The sequence below is a fragment of the Bubalus bubalis genome, chromosome 22, assembly GCF_019923935.1.
Source record: "Bubalus bubalis isolate 160015118507 breed Murrah chromosome 22, NDDB_SH_1, whole genome shotgun sequence".
Classification (NCBI taxonomy): Eukaryota; Metazoa; Chordata; class Mammalia; order Artiodactyla; family Bovidae; genus Bubalus; species Bubalus bubalis.
The window spans coordinates 58,522,185-58,540,598 of record NC_059178.1 but is presented as its reverse complement, the minus strand read 5'-3'; the positions used below and the strand labels follow the sequence as shown (position 1 = coordinate 58,540,598).

General features: G+C 51.4%; 1 protein-coding gene across 1 annotated transcript in view; it reads right to left on the bottom strand.

The window, feature by feature from the left end:
- Positions 1–2,620: 2,620 nt before the first annotated feature.
- Positions 2,621–18,414, bottom strand: part of TSHZ1 (teashirt zinc finger homeobox 1) — a 79,297-nt gene continuing 63,503 nt past the window's right edge. The window contains exon 2 of the mRNA XM_025273407.3: positions 2,621–7,120. Within this exon, the coding sequence (XP_025129192.3) occupies positions 3,933–7,120 (3,188 nt within the window). The 3' untranslated portion in view covers positions 2,621–3,932. The remainder of the gene's footprint in view (positions 7,121–18,414) is intronic.

Sequence of the window (18,414 nt, the reverse complement as noted above, 5' to 3'; positions counted from 1 at the left end):
TCTTCCCATACACAGAAAAGTCTGAATTTTTTAACTTAGGATATCTGGTTTTGTTTAACAATATCTTGACATCCAGACTACCTGTCCTTTCTTGCGAAATGCCCATACAACCTGGTTCTGCCCCGCGCCTCCTAGAGCAGCTATCTCAGGGTCACTTGAAACGCTGCCTCCCCAGCTTGAAAAATTCCCTCTGAATCAAACATAGTTCTCAACTTTTAGGTTGTAAATACTTTTTTAAGTCCACAGTATTTATTCTAAGGAAATAATCAGAAATATGCATGGGAATATTGAGTGGAACATTCCTTCTGTAGTCATTTGTAACACTGAAAACTTGAAAAGAATCTAAATGCTGCTTTTCAAAATTCTAACTAGTAGAGAATTAATCAGTAAATTATAATACATCTCAGTAAGATTCAAAATGTTTGATATTTAATGAAATGGGAACATACACATTATCTACTAACAGAAAAAGCAAGTACAAAAGTATGTTGTGCATTTGTTTTGTAGAAAATTAAAAAAAGATGTTAGCACTAAAATATTAAATGATTTTTCTCTAGATGAAAACATTAGTTGATTTTTATTTCCTTATTTCATTTTTTTTGTGTGTTACACGTTTTCTGCAAAGGCTATGTATTACTTTTACTATAAAAGGTATGGGAAAATTATAAATGCTCTCCAAATCTTACTCTTTGGTATTTTTTAATTTTACAATTCAATGACTGGCTTTTAATGGTTTCCACCACCTTCAGGAAAATAATAATAAGTAAGCAACAGAAATTCTGCCTTGGAAAAAAGCAGAAACCTTTATTTGTAGGCACTGGTTTCTGAAACTTCAGAAGTCATTTAGATAGGCTTTCAAATGTTTCAAAGCTTTTTGAAGATTACGAAACATAGAAATGGAGGAACATAAATCTTGGAAGTTTGTAATCCCTTCTTTCTGCAAACATGCCTCAAAGTTTGTTTCTCTTACATCAGCTAGCGTCATCATTATTTTATAGGCTTTACATCTTTCAAATATCAACTAAATAACAATTAACATCCAGACCCAATCCACATTCAGAGGCATACCTCAAACTCTTCAAAAATCTACACTGAAAAGGAAAAATATTTGAATACTTACTAAACCTGAAGCTCAAGTTGCAAACACAAATGCAAAATAGGGTTATGTTTGTGTGTACACAAGGTTAGCAGGACGCCTGCCCCCACCAGGCCCGCCAGCCTCCTACAGGGGGATCTGTGGCCAGCTCATGCCAGACCCTCAGGGCCATTTGCGCCCTCGGGCTCCAGAAGCAGCAGCCTGTTCCCCTGGGAGAAAGGGGGGCTCCCCTGAGAGAGCGCAGTGCTACCCGTGGAGTGCATTCGGGGACACACAAGACCAGAGGACGAAGGCCAGGGTGCGTCTCTTCAAACACTGATGAAGGAAGCAGAAACCTGTATAAGTAAATCCTCACACAAAAGGCAGCCAACTGGTCCTCTGGATGTTTCCACCTGTATTCACAGGAATCAAGTTTCTGTATTACTAGTAGAGGACACTTCACACTTAACCAACATCACTGCAATTTACTGTTCAGACCCAACAGAAGACAGAGCCGGCCTGCTTTGCATCTGGATCCGGGGCTGCAGTGGCAGTGACTGGAAGAAGGCTCCTCTGCTCCGAGCGGCTGCTCGAGACCACAGACCCTCCCCGGGGGCCCCTTCTCCCCAGGGGGCAGTTCACAGAGCACAGGGAGGGGGTGATTAAGAGCACGGCCCCTGGGGCAGAGCCTTGTGGACTCAGGCCCAAGTTCTGTCAATCGTGGGCCCCATGACCTTGGGTGAGTGTCCACTGAGTCCAGCACAGGATCCTCACCTACAGAGAAGGTGGAGTAACAGACTGGAGGCCCGGTGGTCTCCCCCAAAATACCCCCTCCCCTCGTTGTCATGCTCCGGAGCAACCTGACCAAGGAAGGCCGGTCCCAAATCCTGGATGAGGGAGAGCAGAGCATTTTATTAAAATTGTACCTTTTTTGAGAGATTTTTTTTTTTACATGACTCATTTTTAAAGTCTGTTGAATTTGTTACAATTTTGCTTTTTATGTTTTGTTTTTTTGGGGGCCAGGAGAGGCATATGAGATCTCAGCTCCCCAACCAGGGATCAAACCAGCACCCCCAGCATTGAAAGGCGAAGTCTTAGCCACTGGACCGCCAGGAAAGTCTCAATTAAAAGTATGGAAACCAGCCTTTCCTCTTTGGAACAATGCAGAACCAATTTCAAGGCCCCCAGGGTGTGCTGTTAGAACAAGATCTGCCATTAGGTCCCCAGATACACACAGAGGATGACTGTAAACATTTCAAAACAGGGCGAGAGGATTCTCCCAAGAAGCACCTCGGTCCCTCGATGTACAAATCGGCTGTCGTTCAATGACTATACTCTGGAATCCAGTGGCACCCAGTGGAGTTAAAAATTTTAATTATCGTTAAAAAAAAAAAGGAGTACTTATCATCTGAATAAGCGTTTTAGCACACACATCATGAAACGATGGTTCTGAATAGAATTTCTGTTGGTCGACTGCCTAAGCAATACCTCTCATTGCTGGAATAACGTCTCAGAGGCAGAATAATGACGACATGACAATCTATGTAAATCAAGAACTGCATGTGGGTTTATTTTACATTTGAGAAAACAGTGGATTTAATTGTGTGAACCAAAATGTACTGTACAATATTAATGATAGAACATCAAAATGTATAATTAATAGTGCATCGCTTGCTTTGTCTTCATTTATTTATTTTCGTCTGATATACATGCATCTGGAAAGACGCAGGTGCCAGTAAAATTTCTCTATTTAAATCAAGCTGCAGGAACTAAATTTTATTCAAAAATTGTGGTTTTACATTATATACACAGAAATTTAATATAAAATGACAATATAAAAAGTTAAAAGAGAAAGCATACAGCCAGAAGGTACAAAGAAAGTTGAATAGATTAAAATGGTACGATATGTAACATATAGGAGTTTTTAAGCTGATGCTGGCAATTTACAAGGAAAGGACGCCAACATTTGCCCCATTTTTTTTCATTTACCAACGCAGCACGCTTATAGAAAGGTCGGCTTGTACCAAAGCTTACATTTGTAAATAACTATAAACCGCAGTATTTTACAGGAAAAAAGAAATAGCATTTTTACACATTTTTAAATAATAACTTGCATACTTTTTTTTTTTTTTTGCCAAAAATGGCATTTTTCAGCATCCAGAGGGTTTGGGCATAGTGGCAACTGGGGTGTTTGCTGTTTTTGTTGTTAGTTTTTGTTTTGTTTTCTGTTTTAAACGTATGACGTTGTGGCTTCCTAACCCCCACGTCCTAGACAACTTTCTGCTCTCCAACAGCTGCATGCATGCTTCCTTCACAAACCAGTTCTGCATATAAAAGCTCGTTTTTTAATTATTAAATAAGTTTTGTGTCTGACACAGCTTTTGATCTGAATGAAATGCCTTTAAGCCTTTTTTTTTTTTTCTTTTTCTTTTTTGAGTGAAAGGCACAGAAATGCGATTGCAGTCCTCACAGGGTTAAATCTGACACTAGGAGGTTCTCTGACCTTTACTGTCATGGCAGCTTTGTAATTTTAGGACGACGTCTATCTCTGTTATTTGTGTCTTTCTTTCCTGCTAAGTAAGTGTCTCCGAGGAGTGTGCCCCACTATCTCCTAGAAAAGAGAGCTGAACATCGAGAACAGATGTTGAAAATAAAGGTCAGACTCTGACTCACGGAAAAAGAAAAGGAACATGCACGATCGGACGAAGAGCATATAAATATAACTACAAAATATGTGTAAGAAAAACCAAGGTCCAGACAGGCGGTCAGCAACCGAGGGCGGGCTGATTTCGGAGGCTCAGGCCGGGCCTAGTGCGGTACGACGTTAGTGCAAAGCGCCTCGGGCGCGGGCCCGGGGCTACTGTTTCTCCAGCTCGGTCACGTAGATCAGGTGGTCCTCGGGGGACTTGCCGTGGGTCTTGCTGAGGTGCAGTTTGACTGCGTGCTTGCTCGCGAAAGTCCGGTTGCACAGCTTGCACTGGAATGTGGAGCCCAGCTCGTCCTCGGCAGCCCCCGAAGGGCCCAAGGCTTTGCTCGCCAGGACTTTGGAAACATTCTGCTGTTCCTGAATCTGGTTTAGGGGCAACTTGGAGAGATCCTTCAAGCTGAAGCCTAAGTGTGTCTCTAGGTGATTGATGTACGTGGAAGCAGTTCTGAACTGAGAGGCACAATCGTTGCAAAAGAAAACAGGATGCCCTGTGTCCAGGTTCTTCAGGAACTTGGTCCCCCCTGTCCTCCGCAGCTGATACTTGACGTTGGCCAGCCAGTGGCTGATGGTGGTCATGGACAGCCCAGTGAACTTGGAGATGTGGACCCGCTCCTGGGGGCCAAGGTCCGACATGATGTACTTCCCCTCCGCCGTCTCGCGCAGGCTCGAGGCGAACTGGGCCTGCAGGATGAGCAGGTGCTGCGGGTTCCAGTTGGACTGCCGCCCCTTCCGCTTGTGGACGGGTGACAGCTCGTCCAGCGCCTCCTCGAAGCTGCTGCCATCAGCGTCCGACTTCTCAGACACGGTGGAGGGTGTGGAGGACTTGGGCGTCAACCGGCCTGTGAGGTTCTTCACCATGTCCGAGATGTCCATGAGTGCGCTCTCCCGGAGCGGTGAGGACACGCCATCAGAGGCGCCGGGCACCAGGGGCTTGCTCTTGGACTTGGTCAGGTCGATGGGCTGGTCGCTGTTCTCGTAGAAGTAGCGGTCAGCGGTGCCGGGTGGCTTGGCGGGAGGGGCAGGGTAGGCCGGCTTGTCCAGCATGCTGGTGCTGATCTTGTAGAGCATGGCCAGCGGGTCCAGTGAGGGGCTCACGGGCCTGGACACCTTGCCCAGGTGGGTGTTCATGATGGACTGCAGGGCGCTCAGTGGGTTGATGAAGGAGGGCTCAGGCGAGTGGTCCGTGATGATGGCCAGGTTGTTACAGCCATTGGTCACTTTGGCCTTGAGGGGCTCCGTGCCGTTTGGGGTGTGGGCGTCCCCCGTGCCCTCCTTCTTGGCCTTTCCCCCGTCGGCCTCAGGGCCCTTCTTGGGCTGGGGCTTGCTGCTGCCCCCCAGCTCATCAGCCCTGGGGAAGTCCTTATTCTCCTTGGCCGCTGGGGACGCGGCCTTGGCCGGCGAGCCCTTCTCCTTCTCTGCCGGCCTCTCCTCCTTCTTCACGCTGACCTTGCCCGTGACCTTCTCTACCAGCTCCTCCATGGCCGACACGTTGCTCTTGTGGGGTGGCGGCGTGAGGCTCCCCGGGGAATGCAGGAGCGCACCATGCTCAGTGGACAGCGGCTTCACGCTGCCGGCAAAGGAGGGCTGCATCTGCACGCTCTGCACTGCCGGAGGTGGCTTCACGGTGCCCGGCAGCTGGTAGGCGGCGTGGATGCTTGGGTAGCCGCCCCACGAGGGTGCGCCATTCTGGGCTTTGCTGATGGCTGTGGAGACCGTGTTCTCCAGGGACTTGAGGATGTCCATGCCGCCCTTGGCACTGTCGTCCAGGTCTTCCTCGCGGAGGTACTGGTAGAGGGCGGTGGGCTCGAACTTCTCGCCCGTGTCCTCGCCCTCCTCCTTGATCTTCTTGTCCGCCTCCCCCGCCACCAGGGCCGCCTTGTCCTTCTCGGGCTCCTTCTTCTCCTCCGCGGGGGTGGGGCCAGCCGGAGAGTCAGGCTGCTTCTTGACGTGGGCAGTGGTGGCTGCGGCCGGGAGCCGGGTGTGCGTGGTCGGCGGCAGGGGGATGGACTGGATCTTCTCCTCCACCACGGGGTCCAGCACCAGCTGCTTCCCCTTCTTGGAGGCGGAGGTGGTCACCTTCAGAAAGTGCCCAGTGACCATCATGTGGGCGGTGAGCTGCTGCAGGGTGTCGTGGGAGCTGCCGCACTCCATGCACTTGAGGATCTGGGCCTTGCGGGCCTCGAACTGCCAGGTGTAGCTGGCCCCGTTCTGGTAGCCGTAGCGGTTGTTGGGTGTCACGTAGGGGTTGGCCGTCTTCTGCTCCTTGGCCGCCTCACTCAGTGCCACCTCTGCCGCCGCCGCTCCGGCCGGCTCAGGGGAGCCGGGGGCCGCCAGCTCGTGCAACGCCCGCTTTTTGGTAGAGGGGACCAGCTTGGTGAGGGCTGGCACGGGCTCCTTGAGAGGCACTTTCTGGTAATGCTTCGTCTTGATCATGTGCACGCTGAGGTCCTGCAGGGACTCGAACGAGTGCCCGCAGTACATGCACTTGAGCACCTTCTGCGCGTCCTCCTTGCCCTCCATCTCCATCAGCGAGCGCTTCCGGGGCTTGGACCACCGCTTGGTCTTCTCCGCGTCCTTGTCCCTGTTGTCGTCGCGATAGTGCCCCGTCTCGTTCATGTGTACCGTCAGCTCCACCAGCGTGTCGTAGGCGGCGCTGCAGTCCTTGCAGCGGAACTTGCTGGCGCCCGTGAACACCGAGCCGTAGAGCTTGTTGTTCTGGCGGTAGAGCTGCACGGTGCTGAAGAGGCTGGGCTCCGGCAGCAGGCCGTACGACGACGTCTGCTGCAGCGTCTTGGCCAGGGCGGCCTGGTGCCAGTCGTAGCCCGAACCGCCGCTGGTGCCCGAGCCTGAGCTGGGGGTGCTCGCCGTGGTGCCCGTGGCCCCCGCAGTGCTGGTGGGGGGCGTGGGGGCGGGGGTGGAGCCCTCCTTCTGGGCCGCATCGCTGGTGCTCGTGGTCGAGGCTGACTTCTTCAAGTCCAGGGCCAAGCTGGACCAGCAGGACTCGGAGAAGAGGTTTGCGTACACGGCCTTGATCTGGGCCAAACTGTCCTGGGGGTAGGAGACGCCCTCCGCGCCCTGGCGCTCCTCCTTCTCCTCCTTGGAGGAGGAGCTTTTGAAGTGGGCGGGCTGGTCGCTGTGTTCGCTGAAGGGCGAGCCGTAGCCCGCGTCCTGGTTGGTCGCGGTGCTGATGGGGGAGTTCTGGTAGCTCTGGGCCTCCTTGATCTCCGCCTCCTCGCTGCACGCGAAGTCGGCCTCCTGAACATCCCCGGGCAGCCCATCCTCCTCCACGCTCCCCTCGTCTATCACTGCTGCTTTCAGTTCTTCCTCAGGAACATAAGCTAGGAGAAAGCAAGGAAACACAGTGAGTGCGGACGGCACCCCGAAGACGCGGCCTCCCCAGCGCTCACGCCATCTTTAAAAAGTCGTTTCTCAGCCAAGGCTACAAGGCCGTCCCCACTTTATACACCGACCCGCCGCAGTGCCACGGTGGAAACAGGTTTCCACCAAGGCAAGCCCCCAAACCCCGCCGAAGTGAACACATTTCAACGGAAGGGCAGCGTCTGCCCTCTTCTTAGAGATGTCGGTCTGGCCATCATAGCTGGAAGGGAAGACAAGGGGGGAAAGTGACAAGGTGGGCAGCTGAGGGGGCCCTGCTCCTCCGCCTGTAGACCCTTCCCTCTGTAAGCAACGGGGTCCCTCATGAGCCTCCCCATGGGGGGACCTGGTTGTCAACTTTTAGGGAAAGATACCCCAGGGACAGGATTCTATGGTGTCCATAAATAAAAACTCGCTTCAATGGTAAGTGATAAAAATACTCTAGTCTCTACTGAAAAAAGGAGGACGCAACATAGCACCAGCCAGCCCCTGCCTGGATGGAGCGGAAGTCACCCACAGGGGACACCAGGCAGGGATCAGAGAGCCCCGGATATACAAAGCAGCATTGCTCACAAGAGCTGAAAGGTGGAAACAACCCGAGTGTCCACTGATGGTTGAACAGGTGAACGAAGTGTGGTTTACACACACAGTGGGATATTATTCAGCCTTTAAAAGTAAGGAGAGTCTGATGCATGCTTCAGTATGGACTAAATCAGGGGCGCTGTGCTCAGTGTAACAATGTTAGGTTTCATCACTGAGTCATGTCCAACTTTTTTGCAACCCTGTGTACTGTGGACCGCCAGGCTCCTCTATCCATGGGATTTTCCAGGCAAGAATACTGGAGTGGGTTGCCATTTCCTTCTCCAGGAGATCTTCCCGACCCAGGGATCGAACCCACATCTCCTGCATTGCAGGCGGATTCTTTACCACTGAGCCACCTGGGAAGCCATTAAGCCAGCAACAAAAGACAAATACTTAGGAGTCTCCTTACATGAGACACCTAGAGCAGTGAGGTCTGCTCACAGAGACAGGAAGAGAACAGTGGTTTCCAGGGTCGGGGGACAGGGAGAAATGGAAAGCTAGCTATTACAGTGCTATATTTAAGATGGATAACCAACAAGGACCTACTGTATAGCACAGGGAACTCTGCTCAGTGTTATGTGGTAGCCTGGATGGTAGGGGAGTTTCGGAGGGAGAGGACACATGTACATGTATGGCTGAGACCCTTTGCGGTCCACCTGAAACTATCACAACATTGTTACTCAGCTATATTCCAGTACAAAATAAAAAGTTTAAAAGAGAGGGAAAAAAAAAAAGAAGTTGGTGTTTAATGGGTTGAGTTTCAATGTGGGAAGATGGAAAGATCTGGAGGTGGATGCTGGGTTTGGCTGCATAACAATGTAAACTTACTTAATACCACTGAGCCATGCCCGTAAAATGGTTAAAATAGTAACTTTGAAGTTACGAATATTTTTACACAATAAAAAACTTTTTAACCTAACAATGCCTATAGTAGGTGCTACATGTCCTGCCAAGGGCCAAGCTGCACAGAGGGTGACTTCTCAGGGTGAAAGCGGCGTTTCCCAGAAGAAGCTCGGGCTGCTGACAGCTGTCCGGGGAATGAGAGGGATGGAGGGCATATAAACGCCTGGATGGAACCCGGCTGTTTACTGCAGAACATTTCAGATCCTTCACCATGTGACAGGTCTTGTCAGTTCCCAAGGGGACATAATCGCCTGCACCGCTTAACTGACCAGCGTGCTTTTACTTCTTTCTCTTTTCTTTCTTTCTTCTTCTTTTTGTGTGTGTGTGTGTGTGTGTGTGTGTGTGTGTGTGTGTGTGTGTGGAAACAACTAGTGTTCCGTCAACTACCTGGGAAATTTAGGGTTAAGATATTTCCAGAAAGGCCCTATTAAAATGCATTGATATGACCTGAGAGGGTGTCTCATTAAGTAGAATCACTCATTATCACATTATCAGAGACGGACCCCGAGGGAATGTGGCGGGCAGCGCCGCGTTTTCAGGGACAGTGATGGAGAGACAGAGAAGGAGGCGGCTGCCCAGAGGCTGGACGCGGGGCAGGAGGGAGCCACACGGGAGCGTCCACGCCCGCCCACCAAGGGCTCTGCACACGGATGCACACACGGTGGACACGCACGCTCCGCCGGGCCTTTCAGCTCCCTGCTTGCCCTCTGCTTCTCCACGGGGCCGCCCTGTACCCGGGCAGCGGCATGACCAGGCAAGCACGTCCACAGCTGCTTCCCAGATGACGGCAGTCCCGCCTCGGTCCACTAACAGCTCAGGGAACCACAGCCCGTGGGGCCTGCTCTGAGAGCGTGAAAAATAATCGACAGGGCGAGCCCGCAGGGTCACACAGGTGTCCACACCTGCACAGCGGTCTGCCTGAGGCCGTGGCCCCCTGGAGACTGACCGTGAACTTGACCGCTTTCTCCTTTCCCCACGACCACTACAGGTTTAGGACGGTCCAGGGTCCCGAGTGCCCGTGGCTGGGGTCCTCAGGCAGAAGACCGAAGCTCCGGTCACACCCACCGCCTGCAGGTTCCCTGGCCTTGGCCTGGACACCAGGCCTAGCTCTGAGGATTCCGACGGGGACACTTGAGGCCTCGGGCATCCTGGGCAGAGCCCTCTGAAGACAGAGGCACCGGGTCCGCGGGGTGTTGGCCGGACTCCCAGCAGCCCCCTGCAGTGCGCCTTCTGAGCCACACTCTGGGGTCACCTAGAAGGTGATCATCTAATGGGGAGGCCGCCCACTAGACCCAGATGTTCCACTTTTATGCAAAGAAGATCCACACCAGCAACTGACTGAAGGGAAGCCTTTGACTGGGCGCGTTTGGCTCAGCCGGGGAGCCCGGCGCTGTGCTGGTGCCCTGCCCAGCGCTGCACCGCTTGCGGGCTGCTGCCCCCTCAACGGACGGACACAGGCTCCATCACCCGCGCACAGCAGGCACCATCGGGGGTGTGGAGTGAGCAGACCACTTTCCTCTTCCTCTGGAAACACAGGCGGGGGCTCCCTCTACCTCCAGGGGGTATTCAGCACCCACCGGTCATGCATGTCCATTCCCAGCAGAGCGGGTGTCCTCAGAGCCTGGCATGTCCCGGCCTGTCCTCCCTGCCCCCGACACTGACCCGTCTGGAGCCAGGAGCCCCAGGTTGAGCTCAAATGCCTCTCACTCCGCCCTCTCCAGCCCCAGGGCAACAGTCACTGCTGGAACCACGGAAAGCAAACCCTGGCCTCCTAAGGGGCACTGGTTTCTGCCATTCCGTCCTCGGACACCGGTCCCCCATTTTCCAGGGGGTGGGGAGGTGGGGGACACCTAACATGCCTGCCTTCTGGGGCTCATCTCCCAGGGGAGACACAAGCAGAGCTGGGGAGCTCTAGGGAGACTTGGGGTGCAGCCTGGGGCACACCAGCATCCCCCTACCGGGCTGAGCATGCCCAGCTCCCTGACACCCCACAGGGACACAGTCCCCCCTGCTCCCCAGCCCAGTCACACTCCTGGGAGCTGACCGTGTTTCTAGGATCAGGGCGCAGCTCCCTGAATCCACCCTGCCTGTCCCCCTGCCGGTCCCTCTGTGGCCTCTTTCCAGCCAACCTTGACTTCTTCCTTGACTCCTCCAGGGCACGCCCATGACCACCCGATCTATGTCACTGTGAAGCCCCTCCAGAGGGGCCCTCGGGTTCTCCTGCCCCATTGGGGGAGGCTGGGCTCCGTGAAGCCCTCCTGAGCACTGTCTGAGCCCACGTGGTGTTGGGCACACAGAAGGAGCTCCAGCTCAAATGTGGGTGTCCCACGGGCACCCCCAGTCAACTACAGACTCATGGCTTCCCCTGCCCCTCCAGCCCCGCCCCCCAACACAGGTGTCCCATGGGCACCCCCAGTCAACTACAGACTCATGGCTTCCCCTGCCCCTCCAGCCCCGTGCCCCAACACGGGTGTCCCACAGGCACCCCCAGTCAACTACAGACACATGGCTTCCCCTGCCCCTCCAGACCTAGAGGGGCTGCCCCAATAAAAGCTTACTTCCTCCTCCTGAGTTAGGAGTCTCCTAGCTCAGTGGTTACTGAACCACCCCACACCAGCTGTCCAACACCAGAAAAGCGAGTTATCCTCAGCGCCTCCTGTCCTGCAGCCCTGTACCCGACATGGCCTCTGCCCGAATGTGGACCCCCCAGGCCTGTCACCAGACAGTGCAGCAGCCTCCCAGCTGGCCTCTTTCCTCTTGCCTGGCCACGCTCCTCCTCCGTGACCCTAGAGTTAAGATCTTTGTTACAAGCCCAGGAGTAGCACAGGGCGTGCAGGCCCCTCCCTCCACTACGTGTCAGCCCCTGAGCACCCCGGTCCCAGGGGCACCACCCCCAACCTCTGCTTCTCTGCCTGGGGACGACGCTCCTCCTCAACGCAAGGCTCTGATGTCACCTCCTTCGTGAGGCTGCTTAATCCCCTCCTGGGATTCATTCCCTGCGGAATTAAGAGATGTTTACCTGTGTGTCCTCATCATCAAACTGTGAACTTGCTCGTTTAATTAAAACTGCTGGGCACCCCTGCCCACCTCCCTGGGCTGGACATTTTCATTTTTTCACCTCATTTTAACCCTCACAACCCTACAAGGCAGTGTCCCTGATAAGCCCATTTTACAGATGAGGAAATGGAGTCTCAAGAAGTTGACCGACTTCCCCCAGGTCACACAGGAGACAGATGAGGGGCTCAGGACTCAGAGGCGGGTCACCTGACTCCCAGCCCGAGACCCCTCCACTCACCATCTCAGGACCCAGTTACTATCCTTTGTTGTGTTAGCACCTCAGTGCCGAAAACACTTGGAGTAAACGCTTGTGAATGAAGTAGTGACCCCAAGTAATTCTGTATCCCTGGTGGCTCAGAGGTAAAGAATCTGCCTGCAATGCAGGAGACCCGGGTTCAATCCCTGGGTTGAGAAGATCCCCTGGAGAAGAGAAGGACTACCCACTCCAGTATTCTTGCCTGGGAAATCCCATGGACAGAGGAGCCTGGCGGGCTTTGGTCCACGGGTTCACAAAGAGTCAGACATGACTAAGCGACACACACTCCCACTTTCTAATTCTGTATCAGTATTTAGGACACTTCTTATGTGCCCTTCATGCTGTTATGAATGAGAGAATCTCAATGAAAAAAGAGTAAGAGGAGAGAAATATTTAAATGTTGATACCCTTTGGCCCAATAATTTTACTTTAGGAAGCATAGCCTCAGAAGGTGATATAAAATACAGAGGGTTCATGCACAAAGACGGAGAAGGCAATAGCACCCCACTCCAGTACTCTTGCCTGGCAAATCCCATGGATGGAGGAGCCTGGTAGGCTGCAGTCCATGGGGTCGCTGGGAGTTGGACACGACTGAGTGACTTCACTTTCACTTTTCACTTTCATGCATTGGAGAAGGAAATGGCAACCCACTCCCGTGTTCTTGCCTGGAGAACCCCAGGGACAGGGGAGCCTGGTGGGCTGCTGTCCATGGGGTCGCACAGAGTCGGACACTAAGCAACTTAGCAGCAGCAGCAGCATTTACAAAGATGTCCTTTACGGTATTATTTCATATGAAATTTGGCATTGTCTAAATCTTCAACAATAATCAGTAGTTGGCCAGTCCAGGTTCGATGCACGATACTGGATGCTTGGGGCTGGTGCACTGGGACGACCCAGAGGGATGGAATGGGGAGGGAGGAGGGAGGAGGGTTCAGGATGGGGAACACATGTATAGCTGTGGCGGAGTCATTTTGATATTTGGCAAAACTAATACAGTTATGTAAAGTTTAAAAATAAAATAAAATTAAAAATTAAAAAAAAAAATAATCGGTAGTTGGGTGCTTATACCTATGATGCAACATTGAAAACTATGTTTTAATGACAAGGAGAGATTCATTAAATGGAAAAAGCAGAAGACATACCCATTCACAGCACAATGGAAAAATCCTCTTAGAAAATACTGATAGTCTTTTTTCTAGATAATGAATATATGAGTTTGTTGACTGAAGTTGCTCTTAGTAAATAGCTCTGTTTTCAAAATCTTCAGTGTTTTCAATTCAACACACACAAATTAGCTGTTTCACACCATTTCTGGAATAAAATAGCTGGAAACAGCCACTAGCCAGACCCTGGGAATTAGGGATCCAGAGAAGGGCAGGGCCCAGCCTGGGGGCGGGAATCCGGGAAGGGCTTTGTTCATTGTGACTTTTATTTTTTCATGTTAAAAGGTAAGAAGCGGGGAGAACAACAGAGGGGTGCAGGTGGTATCGGGGTTCCTGCAGCAGGATCTTGGGGGCGCTGAGAGTCTGCCTGTGCATCTGCCGCCTGTCTCCTTCCCGTCCCACTCCTGCTCCCCCACCGCCCCCAGCGGGGTCTCCACACAGCCTTCCCCGGGGAGGGGGCCACGGGTCCCACTGACAGGCAAGGAGTTGGCAGGGCCTCTCCTGAGGCCCTCAGTCCCCAGGCTCAGTGGCCACAAGGCTCCATCACTCCATCTTTCACCAACATGGTCCCTGTCCATTTCTAGACTCCCAGGATTCCTACTTTATCACACACTCCTGCACTGTATTTATCCCAGTAAGCTCATATTCTTTGGCTATTTCCCTGTTCTACCATGTATTATAAATTAACTTTTCAACTCTAAGGGACACAAGGAAATACAGACCCAGGGGGCAGCTGGGGGCGGGGGGCATCGGTCCTAGGTCCTCACACTGGACGCCTTTCTGACCAGCTCCTCCCTGGACGCACGGGCCCGGCAGCATCGGCTTTGGAAAGAAGTGCACACGCCTCCCCAGGCAGCCCTCGCCTCCCCTCTCTTCGCACACCACCCTATCTAGGAGTCCTCGGGCCAAGCACCAGTCAGTGTCAATCTACCCCATGGTGCTTGTGGTCACATGAACACATGGAAGATGAGCTGGCCACAGATGCCAAGGGTTTCAAGGGATTCTTTGAAAGCAGTGCCTAAGCCTCTCTCTCCACCCACCCCTCAACAACTGCCCCCACCTTCCAAAACTAGGCTCGAACCAGGAACCTCAGAAGGATCCAGAAACTAATGGGTTTCACTTGAGAATTTGGGCCTGGGGCAGGTAGACAAGGGTTGTGCAGGTCTGCAGACTGGACCCCAGGGTGTCTGAAAGCAAGACCACAGGGCTTCAGTAGCAGGCGGGACGGAGTCCTTTGCTTTCGTCATGTTGGCATCAGGGAGGAAGGGGCCACATAGACACCCCCACCACCACATCTGTCCCACCCAGCAAGCGCAAGAGTGACCCCAAGTGCACAGGGGCTGGGGGTGGCGTTCACCTGCCCACGCCCGTCAGGTCCAGGCTGTGGGGCCACCGTTGTGGTTCTGGGTTGAAGGACAGACCCCCGTCATCATCTGAGGACAGACTTACAGAAGGGACAGACTGACCCACGTGCTCCACTCACAGATTCCGTCCTCGGGGCCTCCGTCTCCCCAGCGCTGGGGCTGCAGGAAGGATGCGTAGGAACGTTAGACACACTGCCCTCATCACCAAGCTCCACTCTGAGCTCATCCAGCCCTGCGATGGGACCCTTAAGAGGAGCCACTTAAGAGAAGTGCCCACGACGGGCATCTTCTCGTCCCAAGGAAAGCAGGCCCATGGCTGGCCTCTGTTGCTGTGTAGACGTGAGGTTTGGGCAGCAGATTATTCAGGAAGTGTCCTCCACTGCCCTCCTGCAGACTTCCTGATCACAGCCGCCCAGAGGAAGGTGGGGGCCCGGAGGGGGTGCACACACAGAGAAGCTCCTGGTTTGGCTCTTCCCCAGGCCTGAGGGGGCAGGCGGGGGAATACACGACCAGAATCGGGTTAGGAGCTTTGTTTATCCGAGCTCTCTTTTCCGCACTAGCACACGATTGAGAGCTGGCTGTGAACGAGGGAAAGGGAAATTCAAACGTGGCAACTGCAAAACCCAGGCCTCGGCTCTCGGCTTGGGCTCCGGCTCACAGCAAAGACCGAACGCGGCTATCGTATTGCCACCTGGTGAAACTATACAATCAGACCGAATTACATGTTTATCTACATCAAACTAGGTTTTAGACTGGCAAACGTGATACCCATGAACAGATGGCCGTTATATCAAAATATAGTTACTCCAAGGCGCCAATTCACAAAAGGGGCTTACGCACGCCTCCGTGATAAATGCACAGCTCCAACTCATTGTAAAATCTCGCAGAACACATTTTTCTTCCAAATGTATCACTGATCACTTCTGAAGTAACTTCACCTGTGTTACAAAGACAGCAGGTAGTTCTGACGAAAGTCAGAAGACACTGGGAAATAGAAAATGCAGAGAAAGGAGATAAGGGGTCAGAACCCCTTCCTTGCTTCTTTGAAAGAACATTAAATACAAGTGGGATGGATGTTAATTTACGAGCCTCAGTTCTGATTTTTTTGCAGGAAAGCTGACAATCTGTCAAGCAAATCTGAAAGGCCGCTTTCGCTCTGATGTGGAAGAAGTGAAACTTTTTCTGTCACTTTGGCCAATTTTAGGGGTCTGGCTCCAACGGCTCGTGTACGGGTTTGCTAAACCACCTGACTGATAATGAGGATTTCTTTGTGTAAAACCGGACAGAGGCCCTGCTTTAGAATTGTGGAGTCTGTAAATAAAATGACCTATGGGTTTTACCCAATTCTAATTAGAAATCCACAGGTGACTCCCTTAAAATAAGTATAACATGTCCCCTTTCTCCCTGGCCCAGAATTCAAGGTAAGTGGGAAACAAACAGTCTCATTTCAGGGCGCCCCTCCCAGCAAGCACATCGGATATGACTTTCGTGTCTGGACTTTGCTGCAGTTACAACAATGTCACTCAGCAAGTGACAAAGCACAAATCAGAGCTTAAGTCTCAATTAAAAAGACTGAAAACTTTCTCTGATTTTCAGCAGTGTTAGGAGGAAAAAGAAAAAAAAAATTATGAGAATCTTGAAAAATTAAAAGAGAAGTTGAAATGAAAAGAAGAACAGAAGATAAATAACTCCTGTATGAACCCAGGAGAGCACATAGCTATTTCACTACTAACGGACTGTGTGTTAATATACAAGGCAAATGTTTTCTTGATCCACGCTAAAAAGCCAGCCATCTCTAAGACATGCACTACCAAGGCCAAGCATGGGGAAATCGATGTTTTCAGTTACTGCCTCTCCTTTTGCGGCAGGATAAAGACCATGTTAGGACAGTCTGATAAGTCTGGGTCCACAAACCCAGCATTAGCCAAGTAGGTCTGAAACCAGGTCCCGACCTAGATTTTCTACCACCTGAAATGAGAAATGACTTTCATCAGAGAGAGTAAGATTCACCCTGATGGATGACATTCAGAAATCTGGAGAGGAGACTTGGGCATGAAACAGCTCTTCAAGTGGCTTAAACGACAATAAAGAAATGTAACTGATACTCCGAACCGCATGCGGGACTTACGTCTCAGACATGTATCTCCACATTCACATCCAGCAGCTTATTCTCATAAACACACAGGAAAAGACAGGAAACATCAGGTCTCCATGGACTGGGGTGTGGGTGTGAGCAGTGCAGGGTACACCCCTGCAGGTCTCAATGACACACCTACTGTTAACACAAAGTTAGGAGAATTTTTGTCTTTATATTACAGTCGATATAAATTATGTGCCAAAGTGATAGATGGAGAACAAGCCTGCCCTACATAATTACTGCTGCACTTGGCTGGACGCTTAACACAAGGTCAGATGCACCTGACTTTCTTGAAATCCCCTTAATAACAATAATGGCATCTGAATCAGTTACATCCACACTATCATATCAGAAAATATCATTCTCTTATCATAATTGGGTTTCCCTAGTGGCTCAGCGGTGAAGAATCTGCCTGCAATGCAGGAGCTGCAGGAGACGCAAGTTCAATCCCTGGGTCGGGAAGATCCCCTGGAGGAGGGCATGGGAACCCACTCCAGTGTTCTTGCCTGGAGAGTTCCGTGAACAGAGGCGCCTGGCGGGCTACAGTCCATGGGGTCTCAAAGAGTCGGCCAAACATGCATCATAATAATTGGGTTTATTCTTACTATTATGTGAATTCTCCTAATTGCTCTCCCAGATGCTTGTTTGGAAATTTTGCCTACACAGAGATAGAGAGACTTGAGAAAGACATACAGAAACATCCAAGCTTGGACAGAGTAATTATTGGTCGTGATCCTTTGTTTTCATCACGAGCTACAATTTTCTAAAAATTCACATGGATACAAATATACCAAAGTACATTAAAATATTTGTAGACATTTTTTCTTTCTAGTGATGGAACAGAGCAATATATGTGGCGAGGTGAATGAATACAGCTGTTTAGCCTTAAAAGATTTGGATGAGAGCGGCTACTGAATCACAGAAAACAGAATCAACTCGACACGGCTGCATTTTCTCTGCTAGAACCCTCAGCTCCCCTCTGCCCTCACCCACCCCCACCCTGAGGAAATCTGATGAATGAATAAGCGTAGAAATGGTAACTGCAGCATAAATTCTTCTTCTACAATCACTTACAGAAAGAAATGACATTCCTCCCATCAAATAAAACAAAGACTTCAAATCATCATCTCCGCTACTTCTTTTTGTGTCAAAACAGCTTTGCCATCACTCCCCCCCGCCACCACCACCGCCCCCAGCCCTCCCTAGCCCAGCACGCGGCGTGGAGCGTGACGCGGTGAACACGCACGGTGGGTCCTGCCACATGCCAGACGACACGCAGAGGCCGACGGGACGAGCACACGCCAAGCGGGAAGCCGCCAGCCCCCATGTGGGCGTACGGGTGTGTGCAGGTGGGAGGGAATAAAAGATACAAAGACCTCCCCACCACCCCCAAATGAGAATGAGACAACTGTTCTTATGGCTAGACTTCACTTGTTAAAAATAAATTAACTCTTGTTAGTAGTTTCTGCCATAAAAGGTGCCTTCTGGATGCCAATGTGTCCCTAAAGATGCGCTGCCATCCCTAGCCAGATAAAACCCCTCATCTTCTGATGCGAGTGGACAGAAGGCGGCGTAGACCGTCCCTGCTAGAGTTGAATCTGACACCACCAACGTGTGCCCTGATGGTTTGCAGTGTAAACACACACATATTGTCTGGAAAAATATGTTCCTCTCACATGGCAATTATACCACAAGGCGTACGCCGTCAGCAAATGAGATCTAGATCCTATTTCTCAAATCACAGGCCAACATGTTTTTAGAACATCTTTGTTTCTTTAAAGAAGACACAAGATTT